This window comes from Geotrypetes seraphini, chromosome 10, assembly GCF_902459505.1.
Source record: "Geotrypetes seraphini chromosome 10, aGeoSer1.1, whole genome shotgun sequence".
NCBI classification, from domain to species: Eukaryota; Metazoa; Chordata; class Amphibia; order Gymnophiona; family Dermophiidae; genus Geotrypetes; species Geotrypetes seraphini.
In genome coordinates, this window is record NC_047093.1 from 132646289 (window position 1) to 132665558 (window position 19270).

Sequence of the window (19270 nt, forward strand, 5' to 3'; positions counted from 1 at the left end):
TCCCTAAAGTAGATGCCATAAAGATATCCTGTTGTTATTATGTTTCATTAAAATCTTATTAGGAGAAAGTGAATGAAAAGGCATTTGATACACTGCAGGGAGATAATAATAACTTTATTTTTATATACCGCAATACCACAAACAGTTCAGAGCGGTTTACAGAAGAAGAGACTGTATACAGACAGCGATATTACAAAAAAACTTTCACATTAGCATGGTAAGATTAATCAAATTTTTCCTGGAAGTGTTTTAGAAGTACATCATGGTAGAAATGGAGTCAGAGAAATTTGTCAAAGAGATGAGTTTTGATTGACTTCCTAAATGTTTGGTAAGAAAGAGCGTTTGAGGCCGCCAGCAGCACTCTTCATTTCATCGGAGGCAGGCAGCCCCCGCAGCAGTCCTGGTGTCCAGCGCAACGAGAGGGGTCCTTTGAGGCTCTATAAAAATCAAGGGAAGCTGCGAGGAGAGAGCCGCCAGCAGCACTCTTCATTTTATCGGAGGCAGCCCCCGCAGCAGTCCTGGCGTCCAGCGCAACGAGAGGGGTCCTTTGAGGCTCTATAAAAATCAAGGGAAACCGTGGTACACGGCTCGCGGTCGCGTGTCCAAAGGGGCAGGACACCCCCCTTTTGAGCCCCTTCGGAGCCCGAGAGGAGCCGGGAGCTGTCTGTTATCAATTCCTTCCACCATGGGCAAAAGAAAGGCGAAAATCCACCTATTAGCCTCAGGCATGGGCCTGATGGATTGGCACCTTATGGCTTCCTCATTGCCACGGTTGGAAGAGCAGGTAACTTTAGGTATACATTCTGCTTCCCTCTCCTCTGGGGAGCCATCACCACCTCCCCAGCCATTAAGCTTTGTTGGAAGGGTAGAGACACCCTCCAACATTGAGGATGTAACCTCCTCCTTACAACTGTCTGCTATAACTAGACTTAGGGCTCCTTTTACAAAGGTGCACTACGGGTTTTATCGCACGCACCGGATTAGCACGCGCTATAGCGCGCACTAGCCAAAAATCTACACCCTGCTCAAAAGGAGGCGGTAGCGGCTAGCGCACGCTGTATTTTAGCGTGCTCTATTTCACGCATTAAGGCCCTAGCGCGCCTTTGTAAAAGGAGCCCTTAGTGTTTCAGATCAATCTGGTAAGGTGGGAACAAAAGGTTTGACTCCTGTACAAATGGCTGTGGAGCCAAGCCTGAATGTTCTCCCTAAAGAAAAAGTAGTCACTTTAAATGAAGGATGGTTAACTGTTAATAGAATTGAGTCTTCATTGCAAAATACAGTTTTGAAATTGTGCCAGTTCTCCTCTGATTCAGCAGTTAAAATAAATGAGCATGAAACTCTAATAACAGAGCTAGGAAACAAACTAGATAAATTAGATAAATCGGTGAATAATGTAATGTAATGTAATTTATTTCTTATATACCGCTACATCCGTTAGGTTCTAAGCGGTTTACAGAAAATATACATTAAGATTAGAAATAAGAAAGGTACTTGAAAAATTCCCTTACTGTCCCGAAGGCTCACAATCTAACTAAAGTACCTGGAGGGTAATAGAGAAGTGAAAAGTAGAGTTAGAGGAAAAATAAAAATAAAATAAACACTTTAACAAGACAGCATTAATCTAAATACTTTGGAAGGTAGAAGAGAGGAGAGAAAGGAATAGAAGCATGATGAAGTGATGAAGTGGAGCAAGTAAGTTTAGGAGGAGCGATTGACGTTTCCAGAAAGGGCTTCTTCAGGGAAGAGACTTGGACGACAGTCCCAGGATGCCTATGTCTCCTCCCCTGAGATGTTCTCCCATCCATGCATTCCCTCCCAGACACACTGCCCGTGCCCCAGCCGCTCCAAGGAGACTGCCCCAGATGAGGCCCACGGTGAATGCAGGATTCTCTCCTCTGTACTGCCTCTGCTAACATTAAAGATAATAATAATAATAATAACTTCTTGTATACCGCCATACCCAGTGAGTTCTAGGCGGTTCACATTAATTTAAACATAGTTACATGCAGTTAAGTATTAATTGAACAGATTTACATAGAGTTAAGTATTAAATTGAACAGGGATGCAGGCAACGGAGTAGATGAAATTGGGGGGCAGGATAGAGTGGATCAGGGGGTGGGGGTGAGGCGTAATAAAGGGGGAGGGAGGAGGATGGGGTTCTTTGAGGAAGGGGCAATTAAGTGTCCTGGTGTTGGAAGAGGTGTGTTTTGAGTAATTTTCTAAAACTGAGGTAGGTTGGAGCCTCGAGGATTAATTGGGCTATCCATGGGTTTAGTTTGGCGGCCTGGAGATAGTATAACAAATTCATGCCAAGATGGAAAAAATGGAGAATTATATGAGAGCTAAAAATCTTTGTTTCTTAAATTTTCCCATCATTCATTGCCTTTCTCCTTTGGAGCTATTAAGAATGTATATAAGTGAGACTTTGCAATACTCTAATGTGGATACCTTTGAGCCTGATAACCTCTTTTACATTCCGAGGGCTTCTAGGGAGGTGGTAGATGATGGGAAATAGATAAATTAGTATCACCAAATAATTTGGATCTGTCTCATTTTCTTGAGTCCTCTAAGGACACAATTACAAAACGTGCTTTACTCTTGGTAACTTTCAAAACAGAACTAGAGAAACAGGTTATCTTGAAGTTGTACTTTACTAAGAAACAAGCTCTGTTTTGTGGCCGAGTGTTAATATTTCCTGATGTTTCTAAGCAGACTCAGATAAAGAGGAAGCAGTTTCTATTGCTTAGGCCAAAGGCCTTAGCAGTGGGCGTGACCTTCTTCTCAAAATTCCCTTGTAAATGCCTTATTTCATTTGCAAGTGACAAATATGTGTTTCTGGATCCAGTCCAGTTAGAAGATTTTCTTAGAAATAAATCTTTGCAGATAGTTTCTTAAATTATTATTTGTTTTGCTAGAGAGTGTAATTGATGATTTAAAGAATGTGCTACATCTTTTAGCCTGCCAATATGTTAAACTTTGTTACTCTACCTTTTTTTTAAGCTTTGGCACTCTCGGCCATTTAATGTGGACTTGATCATTGAAAAACTATTTCCTTTGACTTTATTTGATGAGCATTTATATGGTATGTTTGAATTGGATATACTTGTGTTTTTGTTAAGTAAATGTAACAAATAAATCAATAAAAAAAAAGAAAGCGTTTGAGATAAAGTTGGTTAAACATTTATTCCATTTGCCTGCTTGGAATGATAATGTTCTATCGAGGAATCTCTTCTAGATACAGCCCTTCAAGGATGGGAAAGCGAACAAATAGGCACTACGTGTACAAGCTGTGCCTAGAAAATCAAAATGATGAGATAGATTGGGGATGAACCTGTTGTGGTTTTGAAGCAAAGGCAAGCAAATTTAAATATAACCCTTGTTTCCATGGGTATCCAATGTAGTTTTTTGTAATATGGGCTTACATGATCTGATTTCTTGAGACCGAAGATGAGACGGACTGCAGCGTTCTGAACGATTCTCAGTCGTTTGATGGTTTTCTTAAAAGATTTCAAGTGTATAATATTGCAATAGTCTAAGATACTTAAGATCAAAGATTGAACCAGCAGTTGAAAAGAGAAGTCAAAATAGTGTTTAATGGTACGAAGTTTCTATAAAGTAAGAAAACATTTTTTAACCTGAGAGTTCGTGTGATCTTTGAAAGTCAAGCTTTGGTCCAAGATGACACCCAGGATTTTGATGGTAGAATTAATTGGGTGGTCTGACCCATTTAATCTCAAAGAGGTATTCATGATCTTGTTATTAGACTTGCCAAAAAGAACTTAGTTTTATCTGAATTCAGTTTTAATTTAAATTGCGTAATCCATTGTTCTACCTTAGTAAGGACAGATGAGATGAATTGGTCTGTCTCTTGAGTCAGTGAGGTTATGGGAATAATAATTGTAATGTCATCCGCATATATATATGATTTCAATTTTAAATTTGATAACATATTTCCCAATGGTGCCATATAGACATTGAAAAGTGAAGGGGAGAGTGGGGAGCCCTGTGGAACTCCACAGGGATTACACCAAGCCTGAGAGAAAGTTACTTCGCTGTAAACCTGGTAGATACAATTTTTTAAGAAACCTATAAACCAATTTAGTACCTGTCCGGAAATGCCAGTGGAATCAAGGCATCTGAGCAAAATGTCATGATCAACAAGGTCAAAGGTGCTGCTCAGGTCAAACTGCAGTACGAATGCGCTTTTTCCCAGAGAAAACAGATGGAAAAGATGATCAGTCATGGAAGCTAAAATTGTTTTGATACTATGATTTGTACAAAAACCAGACTGAGAGTAGTGTAGGATGTTGAACTTCTCTAAATATTTCATGAGCTTGATATTAACCAGTCCTTCCATTAGTTTAAGAAAAAATGGTATGTTGGCAATAGGTCTGTGGTTGGCAGTCAAGGAGACAGATTCCTTAGAATTTGTAATAATAGGAGTCACAAGGATATGGCCAAGTTCCGCTGGAAATCTGCCAGTACAAATGCATAAAGAAACCCAATTAAAGAGTTTAGCCTTGAAGGGGATAGGGGCTGATTTCATAATAGTCAATGGACAGTTATCCAACAGGCAATTGGATTTTACATATTTTGAATACAGCTTGAGGAATTGGTTCCAGTCTGGATTTTCACAATGATTCCAAATCATGTCAACAGCTGAACTTTCTTTTCCTAAAGGAATTAAAGTGATAGGTAAATCTAAGCTTGAGCCTACAAGAGATGATCTCAAATTATGAGTTTTTGTAGCAAAATAGTCAGTTAGATTCGGAGCCGAAGGTGGAAAATCTGTATTAGAGTGTTTCGTTTATGTAAATCAATATCAAAGAGTTGACTATTCTGAAAAGTTCTTTACTATTTAAAGTAGGAGAATTAATTTTTTGAGAGTAATGTTTGCAACGCTTTTCTTTGATCATTCTTTTATATTCTTTAACCTTAAGTCGTCAAATAAGTCTGATTTACACCATATTCTTTCCAATTTATGTAATCCTCGCTTTAAAACCATTAAATCAGTATCATACCAGCTGTCTGATAAGCGTTGTCTTTTCCTATGCTCTTTCAAAGGTGCAATGTCGTTTAAGACCTGGTCGCTAAAGTTTTTCCATCATAAAATGAAATTTGGATCAAAAACTGAGTTAGATATTAAGCTATAATGCTTCCAGAATTCTACTGGGTTCAGATAACTTGGATTCAACAAATGTCCTAGAAAGCTCCTCGTATAATATCTCAAGGGCTACTCTCTTGGTCACTTTCTCCAATGAAACACCCCCCCCCCCCAAGATTACCAGATTACTATATTAAAATCTAATTTTTTTTAGTTTACTTATCGAATGTGTTCAATAATAAAAATGAACAGATGAGTGGGGAAACCAGAAAAGTAGGAAAAATCATTTACAGAGTATGTAAATTGGTGTATGAATTGGTATAGGAGGTAATGGTGCTAGGGCTATTTGATAACAGCGATCATAACATTATCAGATTTGATATAATTCTTGGAGTAAGTTCACACAGGAAATCCAATACAATAGCATTTAACTTTAAAAAATAAACTTTAAAAAACATGAAGAGAATGATAAAAGAAAGAAACTTGGGGCTCCTTTTAAGACGGTGCGCTAGCATTTTTTAGCGTACACAGGAAATTACTGCGCGCTAAACCTGCGCTATGCTTCTAGAACTAACGCCATCTCAATGCTGGCATTAAGGTCTAGTGCAGGGGTGTCCAACCTGCGGCACCATGAAGTATTTTGTGTGGCCCCGGTCGAGAGCGATGCAGTATTTTCCTCTGCTGCCCCCCAGGTGTTTACCATCTTGCCGGCCCCCTCCTCTGTCTTGCTGCAGCATTTGCGCGTTTGTGCGGTCCCAGAAACATTTTTTTCTTCCATTGCGGCCTAGGGAAGCCAAAAGGTTGGACATCCTTGGTCTAGTGCATTCGGCAATGTAGCGCATGCTATTCCACACGTTAAAGCCCTAACGCGACTTAGTAAAAGGAGCTCTTAGAGGAGCATTTGCATAGGTCCAAAATTTAGATCAAGCGTAGATGTTATTCAAAAATACCATCCTAGAAGCCCAGACCAGATATATTCCATTTATTATGTTTAAATGTATTTATTAATTTTAGTGTGCGAGCAAATAACATTAGCAACACAAAGCAGAACACTTACATTTATGCACAAAGATATCCTCCCCTCCCCCCAACTCCTCCCCCCCCCCCCAAACATAACAAAAGGAATCCCAAGGACAGGAGATAAAGAATACTCAAGCTATAAATTCAACAGACGACTTCAAGCATCTGGCTTAAGACTCATCCAGAAGCGCTCCCAAAGCCAACAGAATCTGCGACCAGGGCCAGTGTCCAGCTCAGAAAAGTGTCGTCGCTCCAAAGAAGCATGCGTAATCATGAAAGATCTCCACTGACTATAAGTCGGCGGTTCACTGGCCAGCCACTGAGATAAAATAGTTTTCTTGCCCAGTAAGATCACTTGAGTCACAAAAGTTGAAAGTCCCTTAGGTTTGGGTGAGGTAATAGTATAAAACTCAAATAGCGCTCTAAGAGTCGGAGTCCACCGTCTACCCCAAAGAGAGGTATAATGACCCAATGGCTGCCAGAATTGAAGAATATGTGGGCAGGACCAGAACATATGTCCCAGCGAGGCATGGGCCTGACTACATTTCGGGTAGTGATGATCCTGGGTAATGCCCATCCGACATGCTCGCGTGGGTGAAATATATAGGCCTAGAATAAATTTAAGCTGTAATTCCCAGTGTAGAACATTGGTGGACACAGTCCTCACAGTTTTTACCATTTGCTGTATCTGGCAAGCATTAAGCTCACATTGGAGATCCTCTGCCCAAGTTGCTGCCAATATGGTAAAGTTGGGGCCTGGTTGACAATCTCGAATGCCCACATGATGAAAACGAAGGGGAATCAGTTGTTGTGCAGACAAACTAAACATCTCCGAAAGTATCTCCTGACAAGTATCGGTCAAATGACTAGCAGGAAGGGAGCGAACATAATGTCTGGCTTGCAAATAGGCAAAGACTTCTAGTCCAGGAAGTCCAAATGTACGTTGCAAAGATGTAAAAGAAGTCAATTTGACCCCCTTCTGTATACATTTGGAAAATAAACCTTAAACCTAATGTGGTCCACCTTTGAAAAGCAACCGATTGCATACCCGGCAAAAAATCTGCATTTCCCTGAAGAGAGAGAAAAGGAGAGATCTTAGGCGACAGTTTCAAACAACAACAGACCCAGCGCCATGTCCTTCTCGCCGGGGTAAATATGGGGTAGCTTGCCACCGTAGAGCGGAGGGCCTGTGTCGTAACATGTAGGAAATAACTAACTTGATAAGGGGATAACAATGACAATTCTAGTGTAGTAACAGAGAAATAAGTGGTACCCCAAAACCAATCATTGATGTGCCTCATTTGGCAAGCCATCGCATACCAATGAATATTTAACAATCCATATAGAGAATACATACATTGAGTATGACGGCAGAAAAGGGCTGACGGCCCAACAAGTCTGCCCACTCAAAGAACCCTCCCCCTAAAAGAACCCTCCCCTAAGCATTTCCTCGGAGTGAACCCACATGTTTTTCCCATCATTTCTTGAAGTCGAGCACGTTGCTGGCTTCAACTACCTGACGTGGAAGACCATTCCATCGATCAACCATCCTTTCGGTGAAGAAGTACTTCCTGATGTCACCATGAAGTCTCCCACCCTTGAGTTTGAGCGGATGTCCTATTGTTGCTGTGGAACCTGTAAGAAAAAAGATATCTTCCTCCACCTCAGCACGGCCTGTAAGATATTTGAACGTCTCTATCATGTCTCCCCTCTCTCTGCGCTCCTTGAGAGAATATAACTGCAGCCTGCTTAGACATTCTTCATATGGGAGATCCTTGAGTCCTGAGACCATCTTAGTGGCCATTCGCCGAACCGATTCCATTCTCTTCACATCTTTTCGATAATGTGGCGTGTGTTCTTGATAAGGCGTATGGGGACAGACTTAAAGATCTCAATCTGGAAAGGCAGGAGAGGGGAGATATGATAGAGACGTTTAAATACCTAAATAATATAAATGTGCATGAGTCGAGTCTCCTTCATTTGAAAGGAAACTCTGCAATGAGAGGGCATAGGATGAAGTTAAGAGGTGATAGGCTGTGGAGTGGAGTAAAGATAAAAACAAGGGGGCTATAGGGCTAAATCAAGATAACTTGACAGATCATGGACCTGATGGGCCGCCGCAGGTGCAGACTGCTGGGCACGATGGACCTCTGGTCTGACCCAGCGGAGGCAAATTCTTATGTTCTTAAGTTGCGCGTAGACAAAAATCCCCCCATCCCTGCCAAAATTCTCTCCGTCCCCACCTGTCCCCGTGAGGAATCCTTTCCGTCCCTACCCATCCCCCCCATAAAAGTTACCTACCCCCTTAAAAAGCAGCAATTACTTCAGAAAGTTGTTGGTTTTTTTTAAGTCTTAGTTTATTTAAACCAACAATAAAATACAATATAAACAAATAACTGAATAGAAATAAAAGATGCATACTTCACCGGAAGATAAAGGACAATGGTTGCATCAGAAAAATGTGCAGTAAGCTTAAACTTTAAATGATTTTGAATATTGACCCATATTGCCTCAGAAATCATCATGTTGATTGTACATATATTCTAATTGTAATGATATGTGGAAATTAAGTGTATACCTTTAGAAAACAGCTGTTAACACTTAAGCAATGTGGCTGACACCAAGAAAAAGGACATTAACCAGTCAGGGATAATTATTTCTTGAGTCCATGCAGGAACAGAAGTCCATCAACAGTATGTGATCCATGCTGTGATCGTCTATCCTCCAGAACACGCCCAGCCAATGAAAAAGACCGCTCAGATGATGTGCTGGCATCAGGCACTCCAAGGACTTGTCTGGCAACTTCAGAAAGTTTTCTCCACTTTGTAGATAACAGAAGATATCATCTGTGATTTCGTCAGTAGAAGTCAAGTATGCATCCTCCTGGGAATAGCAGATTACATAGTTTAGAAGGTGTATCTAGCAAGTAATATTGTCATAAGATAAAATATTGAACTATCTAAAGAAAATATATACATACCTCAGACATATTTGAAGAAGTTGAAGAATATAGGTCTTCAAAGAAACTTTCAACTAGTTTTATTTTCTTATTGTAATGCTGCAAGACAGATGAGTCATCTTGAGTGTCTGCTGCTGGCAGCCTATCTACCATCTCTTTCAAGCTGGACAGTGCCCGTGCATTTTCTGTTGGTGCTAACGCTCCGAAATTGCCTTTAAACCATGGATCCAGCAAAGCAGCAGTACAATATAACTGATGAACTGGGAAGTATTTATCCAACATGTTAAGCAGATGGGTTTTCAGCTGTATGATGATGCAACTGTCAGAAGCCTTTGCAGTGAAGTGCTTTTGCAGCTTTATTTTTGTAGGTAATACCAGATGCAATGAGGGGCTCTTATCAGTTGAGAGGCATTTTTTGGCCACATCAACAGGTTCCAAAACCTAAATGACATCAGCCAACAAGTCTTCATTGATATCAGTCAGTAAATGCAAAACATTTCTATTAAAATTTGGCTCTGTTCTCAATGCATGAAGATCTAAAAAATTGGATGACACTGATTTCAGTGTGAACAGTACACTGTTCCATCAAATTGATACACATTACTTAAGTGTTATTAACAGCTGATTGTTAATTTTTGTGCATTTTGCCAATGTCACCAGTTCTTTCGAGGTGTCAATAAGTTTGGCGACCTCATGTGGCAACTAGTGCCCTGCAAATTTGCCTGCTGGGGGAAGGAAAATGGAATGGAAAAGAAATGAGATGAGGGAGAGAGAAAACAGGAGATGTAGACTTCCAGCACACAGAAAACAGCAAAAATCGATAAATGGAGAGAAAGAGAGAAGAAAACAAGGACCCAAAAACACCATACAATTTGGTTTTAACAAAAATTCCCCCAATAATTGCACACCCCCTTAACACAATCTCGGTCTCCTCCTCAGCTCGGTCGAGGCTCAGGTCAGGTCCTGGACTTGGGGCTGTAAAGGCTCCTCTGCTGTCATTGATAAAATTCAGGCTCTCTGTTCTGCATGACGGGATCTCCCACTGTCTCTATTGGGGAGGGTGGCGTTGATTAAAATGATCCTATTGCCTAAATTGTTATATCCTCTACAAACGGTACCCTTCTGGGATATCCAATAACTTCGATCTCTCTTCTTCACGTTTCTTTGGCGCCACCGGGCAGCACGTATTGCTTATGTGAAGCTGACGCTTTTTAAGCAGGAGGGGGGCCTGGATCTCCCTGATGTTCGTGCGTATAATTTGGCAGCTCTAATGCGCTTTGTCCATGAGGGGGTGACGGGGGTGGCTAGATTCTCCCCGTTGGGATGGATGGCAGGTTGGTGTGCACCATTTACCTTTTTGAATCTTGTGCATACACCTAGTGGTGTAGGGGTAGCGTTGCCATCCAAATTGCAGTTTTTGCGTCCTTTTTACCAGGCTTGGTGGTGGTGGCGTCGGGCACAGGCTCGATCTCCACAGGCTTCTCCCTTTTTGCAACTTCAGGGTAATCCCGGCTTTCCCCCGGGACTAGGCCGTTCCCCATTTGCTGCTTGGGCTTCTAAGGGGGCCTTGACTCTTTCTCATATGCTGGACAGGGCGACGGATGTTTTTGATTCTTTTGCCCAATTTCAGGACGTGGGACATTCCCAAAACTCAATTCTTTGCCTATTTACAAGCTTGCCATTACTATCAGAGTCTTTGTTTGCAGTATGGCGAGGAGTGGATTTGCGGACCCCTCGATGTGTATTTACTGTGTGTACAGGCTGCTCTGAGTTCTCTCTTGGTTTGGTACAGGGTGGTTCGATCCTCTGCTTCTCAGGGGCATCTGACCTTTTTACACGATAAATGGAACCGGGATCTGGCTACACAGTACACTCATGAATCCTTTTTGGAACTTTTTCAAACCTTGCATGCATTTGTGAAATCCGCGGCTTGGCAGGAGACCCAATTTAAACCGGGCTTACATCACTAAAGAATGGGGTTCTCGCCTGGGTTTGTGTGAGGAGTCTGTGTGTACCCATGCAGAGGGGCTCCTGGGACGTTCCTGCATTCTTTTTTGGAATGTCCTGAGCTCTCACAATGGAACTCCTCCTTTGCGCAGCTTCGCCTAGTTCTGCAGCGCACTATAGAGTGGGATTACAAAACGTTGCTTCTTGGTGACCAGACCCTGTTGGAAGAGCAAGGCCTCACTGTCCCTCAGAGGCGATTTATTTATTTGACTTTGTTGACGGTTAAATGCCTGATATTACAATATTGGACTCAAGCAGGACCTATCCCTTTGGACTGCTGGATTCATCAGATGATCGAGCTGGCACGTTTTGAGCTTTGCTATCATAAACGTTCCTCCAACCCTGAGGTGCTGGCCTATTTGGCCCTGTGGAAGGTGTTCCTATGGTAACCTCTGGTCTCCAGAATTGGGGGTAGGGGGGTGGGGAGTGACTGACTGGGGGGGGTGCGTTGTGTATGTTTTTGGGTGTGGCTGGTTTGTGTAGTGCAGTGTGAGTGTTGTCCCTCGAGCAGGGGACTCTTGGGGTGGGTATGCCATATTGAAAATTTATGGTGCTGATGAGGGAAACGGACTGTTCTTGCTTTTGGATATCCCTGTGTCTTATTGATGTACTAAGTGCTTTTATTGTTGGACATTGTATTCTTTTCCGTTACTGCCTCTGTTTGCTCTTTTATCCATGTACTTCGTTTGAGGTTGTGACGGAGACCTCCATTATGGGATTCAAGGGCAAGTTGGATGCACACCTCCTTGCAAATCACATTGAGGGATACAGGTAAGCAAGGTCTCATCAGGAAGCACCTAGTTAAGCCTCCGCGTGTGCGGGTCACTGGACTAGATGGACCAAGGATCTGATTCGGTGAAGGCATTTCTTATGTTCTTATGTTTCTCTTGTTGACTTCTTAATAAAAATGATTTAAAAAAAAAAAAAAAGACAAAGCATACAGGAATAGGACAGGGACAGCGACAAAACTTGTGGGGATGGGATGGGGAAATTGTGTTCCTGCGGGGATGGGGACAAATTTGGCTCCATCACATTCTCTATTCAACACTGCTCTTCATTACTAGGCTCATAAATCTAGGCAAATCAATGGGACGCCAAAATTTATGAGTATTACTTTTAAGCTCCTAAATTAAGATACATTTCAGCTGGAAAGTTATGTCTGGCTGAACATAGGTTACAGATTTAGGCCAATTTAGGGGCATAATTTTATGAGCTCATTTTCTGGAAATTGGGTCCTATTTTTTCAGTTATGAATTCATAAAAAACTGCTTTATTTCACCTTTTGCAGGATAAAATTTATATGATTTGATATTTTATAGAAGCAGTGGCGTACCTAGGGTATGTGGCACCCGGGGCCCATCATTTGTTGACACCCCCCCCCCCCATCTATATGAAAAATATGATTTTTAGTAACAATTCACATATCGCACAACAAGAGTGTACCTAGGAAAAGGCAGCATCTTAAACACTGCATGCCAAGTGCTACACTGGTTCTCATGCTTCCTAACTAGCCGTACCTATCAGGTCCACAGCAATGGAACCTTCTCCCATCAATGGCGTAATTCCTGCAGAGTCCCACAAGGCTTCCCACTATCCCCCTCCCTCTTTAACATCTACTTGGCACCCCTTGCACGGACACTAGCCGACTTAAACCTTAAATCATTCATTTACGCCGATGACATCACCATCATCATCCCCCTAACTTCACTCACCCAACAAACGGAACAACTCACATCCTCCATCCTCACCAGGTTAGAACTATGGACCTCACAATTTAAATTAAAATTGAACTCTGAAAAAACCAAAATCTTCCTGGCTAGCCCTAACCATAAAATAACAAACACCTCCATGAAACTGAACGGCCTTGATTATCCTATCAACCCCTCCATAAAAATACTCGGAGTCATCCTAGATAGATGCTTAACCTTCGAAGACCCTACCAGTGCCCAGGTCAAAAAATGCTTCTGCACCCTCTAGAAACTTCGCACCATCAAACACCACTTTGACCACCTCTCCTTCCGTTTACTGGTCCAATCATTAATCTTAAGCATACTGGACTACTGTAATATCATATACCTAGGAGCCTATAAAAACATCATCAAACGTCTAAGAATAGTACAAAATGCCGCCGTCCGCCTCATCTTCGGCCTCAAAAAATATGACCACGTTAGCCCTTATTACGCCAAACTCCACTGGCTGCCGGTGGAGGCAAGAATCACCTTTAAATTCACTTGCCTCTGCTTCAAAACCTTAGCAGGCTCTTCACCAATCTACCTATCTGAGCACCTTGAAATTACTGGCCCCTCTCGTACTCGAAATACCTATCTGTTCTCATTCCCCTCCCTGAAGGGCTGCCTCTACAAAAAATTCCTTGACCGATCACTAGCATTCCAAGCGGGCAAATGGAACAAATGCCTCTCTACTCTCATCTCCAATTCCCCCCACTATCAAACATTCAGGAAGTTAACTAAAACCTACCTTTTTGACAAATTCCTCTGATTTATCCTCCCTCCTCCTCCCCCCTCCCTCCTCTTCTGACCTCTCTCCTCTAGACCCTTACCGCCTCATGTAACACCGACATCTATAACTCCGCTGTAACGAGCTTATAGCAAAAGTAACTACTCCAAACATATAACCTAGCTGCCAAAATAACTTCACCGTATATTTATTGTCTAGAATGTAAAGGTAACTTGACCGAATATGTATCGTCTAAAATTGTAAATGTAACATTAACGAAATTGTAACTTTGCTGTAAATGTAGTCTCTTCATCTGTTAACCGCATAGAACTTCCATGGTAATGCGGTATACAAGAATAAAGTTATTATTATTATTATTAGAACACCAACACATACATTGTAAAACTAAACAAGCCAGATCCCGCACAGTCAATTGATCCTGTAGTCAATGCCAACTGAAAACTATGTTCTTTTCATACACACAAAACAGAGATACACCCTTGCCCAATATGGAATAATTACAAACTAAAAATAGAAATATGTAGACAAAAGTTAAACTGAACCGCCAAGAAACCAGACCCTGGATACAATGCAACACCACAAAAACAGTAACACATGTCCTCTAATACAGTGCAAAATATAAAGACAGTAGATGTAAATTTGAAAAAACTGATACATAACAATCACCACTTTACAAATTAACAAATAAAAATAAAACAAATAATGAGAAATAAAAAAATACCATTTTATTGGACTAATCCCCGTAAGCTCGGTCCCCATCCCCGCAAACCACCTTATTCCATCCACACAAGCCTTGAATTGTTTATATTAAAGTATAAAAAGAACCAATATTCTGTACAATTGTCAATTTATAAATCAGCGTCTTCTCCCCACTCTCTCTTCCCCATTTCTCTTCAGCGTCCTCAGCCCACTCTCTCTCCACTTTCCTTCAGCACACGCACATAAAAACAAGCAAGTAATTTTATATCATTTTCATTCTATTCATTCATAGAAATTAAAGTCTAAATAATGCCAGTCACATAACAAAACATGATTTTACAAAAATAATTCCCTGCAGTCAAGCCTGCAAGGATTACTAGATGTCTTTCAGCAGCTCCCCTCCCTCCCTCCTCGCTATCTTCGTGGCCAAGTCAAAATGATCTACCAACAATAAAATTTTTAAAACACAAAGCACATTGTACGCAGAGAAAATGTTAATTATCATTTATATTCCGCGGGTTTTCAAAGAGGTCAAGGCAAAAATAGACCAATATACCCCCTCCCTTTTTATTAAACCGTGATAGTGTTTTTTAGCGCAGGGAGCTGCGCTGAATGCCCCACGCTGCTCTCGATGCTCCCTGCGCTAAAAACTGCTATTGCAGTTTAGTAAAAGGGGCCCATAGTGCAAAATATAGACAGCATATATAAATTCTCAAAACGGACACATTATGATCACTAAATTGAAAATAAAATCATTTTTTCTACCTTTGTTTGATAATTTCATCAGTCTCTGGTTGCACTTTATTCTTCTGACTGTGCATCCAATATTTCTTCCCTTCTTTCAGCCTCCTGTATGCTTCCTCTCCTCCAGACCTCATTCCCTTCCCCAACTTTTTCTTTGTTTCATCCTATCCCCTTCTTTCTTTCTCTCTCCATGCCCCCTTTATTTCTCTATGTCTGTCTTTCTCTCTCTTTCCCCATGCCCCATTTTTTTTCTTTCTTTCACCCTGCCCCCCTTTCTTTCTTTCTGGATCCCTGTCCCCCCCTTGCTTTCTTTCTGGCTCCCTGGCTCCCCCCCCCTTTTTTTCTTTCTCCCTTCCCTCCCCCACCACCACCATGCTGCCACCACCGCCGGATAAAGGCTGCCACTGGCCATCGGAAACAGGACGGCGCCGAATTTGCCCTCCTTCTTTTCCCGCGGTCCGACCAACTCTGGCTGCCCGACGTCAATTCTAACATCGGAGAGGACGTTCCGGGCCAGCCAGGCAGCGATTGGCTGGCCCAGAACGTCCTCTCCGACGTCAGAATTGACGTCGGACGGCTAGAGTTGCTCGGCTCGGGGAAGAGAAGCAGGGAGGGAGAATTCTGCGCCGGCTTCTTTCTGATGATGGCAATGGCAGCCTTTCCCCGGCGGCAGCCTATTCCCCAGTAAGTGGCCAGCTGTACACCCCCTCGGGCCTTGCACCCGGGGCAGACCGCCCTCCCGCCCCCCCTTGGTACGCCACTGTTTAGAAGTTAACCTTTGTTCAAGTTTTAATCTATTATTCCTGTCTTCAAGGTTTATGGATATCAAAGATGTTAGACAGTACTGGGAAGTTAACAGATTTTTTGTCTCTCTGAGACAATACCTAGAAAACTGGATGCACAGTATCAAAACTCAAACAATAAAATCATCGGAGTAAGTTTGCTGAATGATAAGTATACTTTTATTGACTGAATATCTATTGAATACAACTCTTATCAAACTGTACATTTCAAATCAATTATCTGCTTCTGTCTGCATAGAAATATAAAAAATGTTTCTGATCAATCCCCAGTTATGAATTTGCTATGGTTTTTCACTGACAGCTTTCAGCACCAGTAGAGCCATCTTGCTGTGTGCAACTTCAGGGCTCAGGGTCCATTCCAGCTCACCTGCGTAACAACTCTTAGGATATCAAGGAGATAGATAGGATATTTCCACCACCCCCTGGTTATACGCTGAGGTTCTGTGGGGGTGTAGGTCTTAGTCGGTCCAACTGGCAGCCCAATGTTTTCCTGGTTTGGAGCCTTTTCAATGAGGTTCTGAGGCAGAAAGTCCTTTCCATTCTCTCAAGATGCAAAGAAAGCTGACAGGCAGGCACCTTTACTGATCTGTAAGTATAGCCCCATTACTATATTTCCTATGGGAAAATCATGGGAGGGGGGTAAAAAAATGTCATTTTTAAGGGTATTATGTGTCAAGGTTCAGGTTCCCCATCTCCAAAACTTCTATTTCATGGGCAATTTTTGGAATGATTTTTCTGGTGGTGGCCATCTTGGATTTTAAACGATCTTTTTTTCTGAAGTCTCTGTCTACCTAAAAATCTCTCAATTTTTACTTAAATCAGCAAGAATAGCCTCCTCAGATTGTTTGGATACCATTTCATGTCAAATTTGTGCTAGATGACCAGCAGAGGAGCACACAGGAAGGAAGGGTGGGAGCCATGAGCTTAGCACCATCTGTGTCCTCCAGGGCTGGAGAACTGCTGTAGGTCTGGGAGATGGGAAAAAATCCCATCCTGAGCCTGAATTCAGCAAAGGTGTGAAGTGCGACTTGTATGTTACTTGTAATTTTATGTATGCAAGTATGTATTGCATTTTGTTTTTTAAGGATGTTTATGTTGATGTGATTTGTATGGTAAATGGTATGTTTTATTTTGTATGTAGATGTGTAACTCATCCTGGATAAGGGTGGGTGATAAATAAACAAATGCAGAAACATGGAGTTCATGGATCCCACAAAAGCCCAATTAAAGGCCCTACATATGGTTTTTCATCAGAATTTGTAATTCTCATGTGAAGAGCATTTTTAATGAACCCAGAACATACTGTGCAGCTGGAAAGTGCATCATGGTTAGTCCTGGGAATGTCTTTGCTTCCTGAGTCCTCTGAACCGAATAATAAGCCTGCCCTCAGTCCCAACAACCACTCAGAGCTGGACTGACAGGACTGGAGACCGGACTCCATGCCTCTATTATCCCAGGGCTCAGAGAATCTCCTGGAGGACTCTAGTTCCCTGTAAGGGCAGCTAAGATGCATTTCTGACACTCGATCAGGGTGAAAACCCTTTGTTATACTAGCTGTACATGTCGGTTTCTGTTCACCATTTTATGGCAGATGTGATCAAGGAATTGAAGCTGGAGATGCAACCTTCCACTTCCCAATGCACAGTCTTAAATGGCTCAGACCTCCTTTTTCCCCATGCATCCGGACATCAATGCCTTAGTTACTGAGCAGTGGGAGACACCAGAAGGCTATGGATATGACCAGGCTCGACCCAATGGTACCGGAGGTCCAGCAGCTGAAAGTGGATTCTGCAATGGCTCAGGTCATGAAATGCACAACTCTCCTGAGTGAGGAAGGAGTTATGTTAAATAATGCTCAGGATCACAATGTGGACATTGTTCTAAAGCTTGAAGTGCTAGGTTTGGGAATCAAAGTGGCAGTGGCAGTGGCAGCTTCCTTTGCTTGTCACACTGGATTGAGATGGAACCCCTCTGAGGAAGAGGTCATCTGGCTCCAGCTGGTGCTGGAATGGGTAGATAACATGGTGGACATTCTATATGACATTATCAGGGTCATGAGTAAGGTGTCAGCATATTCGGTCTCTGCCCACAGAATGCTCTGGATCATGCATTGGGTGGGTGAATCTCCCTCCACAGCAACTTTAAGCAGAACTCCCTTCAAGGGCCAAATTATTTTTAGTAACAGCTTAGATGACCTAATGCCCAGTATGGCAGATTGCCACCCTAAGTCTCTGCCAGAAACATAAGACTAGCCTTACTGGGTCAGACCAATGGTCCATCAAGCCCAGTAGCCCGTTCTCACAGTGGCCAATCCAGGTCACTAGTACCTGGCGAAAACCTAAAGAGTAGCAATATTTCATGCTACAGATCCAGGGCAAGCAGTGGCTTTCCCCGTGTCTTTCTCAATAACAGACTATGGACCTTTCCTCCAGTAAATTGTCCAAACCTTTCTTATAACCAACTACGCTATCTGCTCTTACCACATCCTCTGGCAACGCGTTCCAGAGCTTAACTATTCTCTGAATGAAAAAAACATTTCCTCCTATTGGTTTTAAAAGTATTTCCCTGTAACTTCATTGCGTGTCCCCTAGTCTTTGTAATTTTTGAAGGAGTGAAAAATCGATCCACTTGTACTCGTTCTACTCCACTCAGGATTTTGTAGACTTCAATTATATCTCCCTTCAGCCATCTCTTTTCCAAGCTGAGAAGCCCTAACCTTTTTAGCTTTTCCACTTACGAGAGGAGTTCCATCCCCTTTATCATCTTGGTCACTCTTTGAACCTTTTCTAGCGCCACTATATCTTTCTTGAGATAAGGAGACCAGAATTGAATGAGGTCACACCATGGAGCGATACAGGGGCATTATAACATTCTTAGTCTTATTAACCATCCCTTTTTTAATAATTCCTAGCATCTTGTTTGTTTTTTTGGCCGCCACTACACATTGGGCAGAAGGTTTCATCGTTCTGTCTTCGATGACACCCAGATCCTTTTCTTGGACACTAACCCCCAAGGTGAACTCTAACATCCGGTAACTGTGATTCGTGTTATTCTTCCCAATGTGCATCTCTGCATCTGTCCACATTAAATTTCATCAGCTACTTGGAAGCCCAGTCTTCCAGTTTCCTAAGGTCTGCCTGCAATTTTTCACAATATGCATGCATTTTAACAACTGAACAGTTTAGTTTCATCTGCAAATTTAATCACTTCACTCAATCACTTCACTCATCGTCCCAATTTGCTTTTTTGGCCGCCATTGGGTGGAAGGTTTCATTGTATTGTCGACAATGACACCTAGATCCTTTTATTGGGTGCTAACCCCCAAGATGGACCCTAGCATCCAGTAACTGTGTTTTGGGTTATTCTTCCCAATGTGCATCACTTTGCATTTGTCCACATTAAATTTCATCTGCCATTTGAATGCCCAGTCTTCCAGTTTCCTAATGTCTGGCTGCA

At 42.1% G+C, this 19270-nt stretch overlaps 1 protein-coding gene across 1 annotated transcript in view; it reads left to right on the forward strand.

The window, feature by feature from the left end:
- The window catches only part of LOC117367625 (sodium/hydrogen exchanger 10-like), a 301595-nt gene that overhangs the window by 154339 nt on the left and 127986 nt on the right, over positions 1-19270 (forward strand). Inside the window, exon 12 of the mRNA XM_033960369.1 lies at positions 15826-15945. Coding sequence (XP_033816260.1) covers positions 15826-15945 — 120 coding nt within the window. The remainder of the gene's footprint in view (positions 1-15825; positions 15946-19270) is intronic.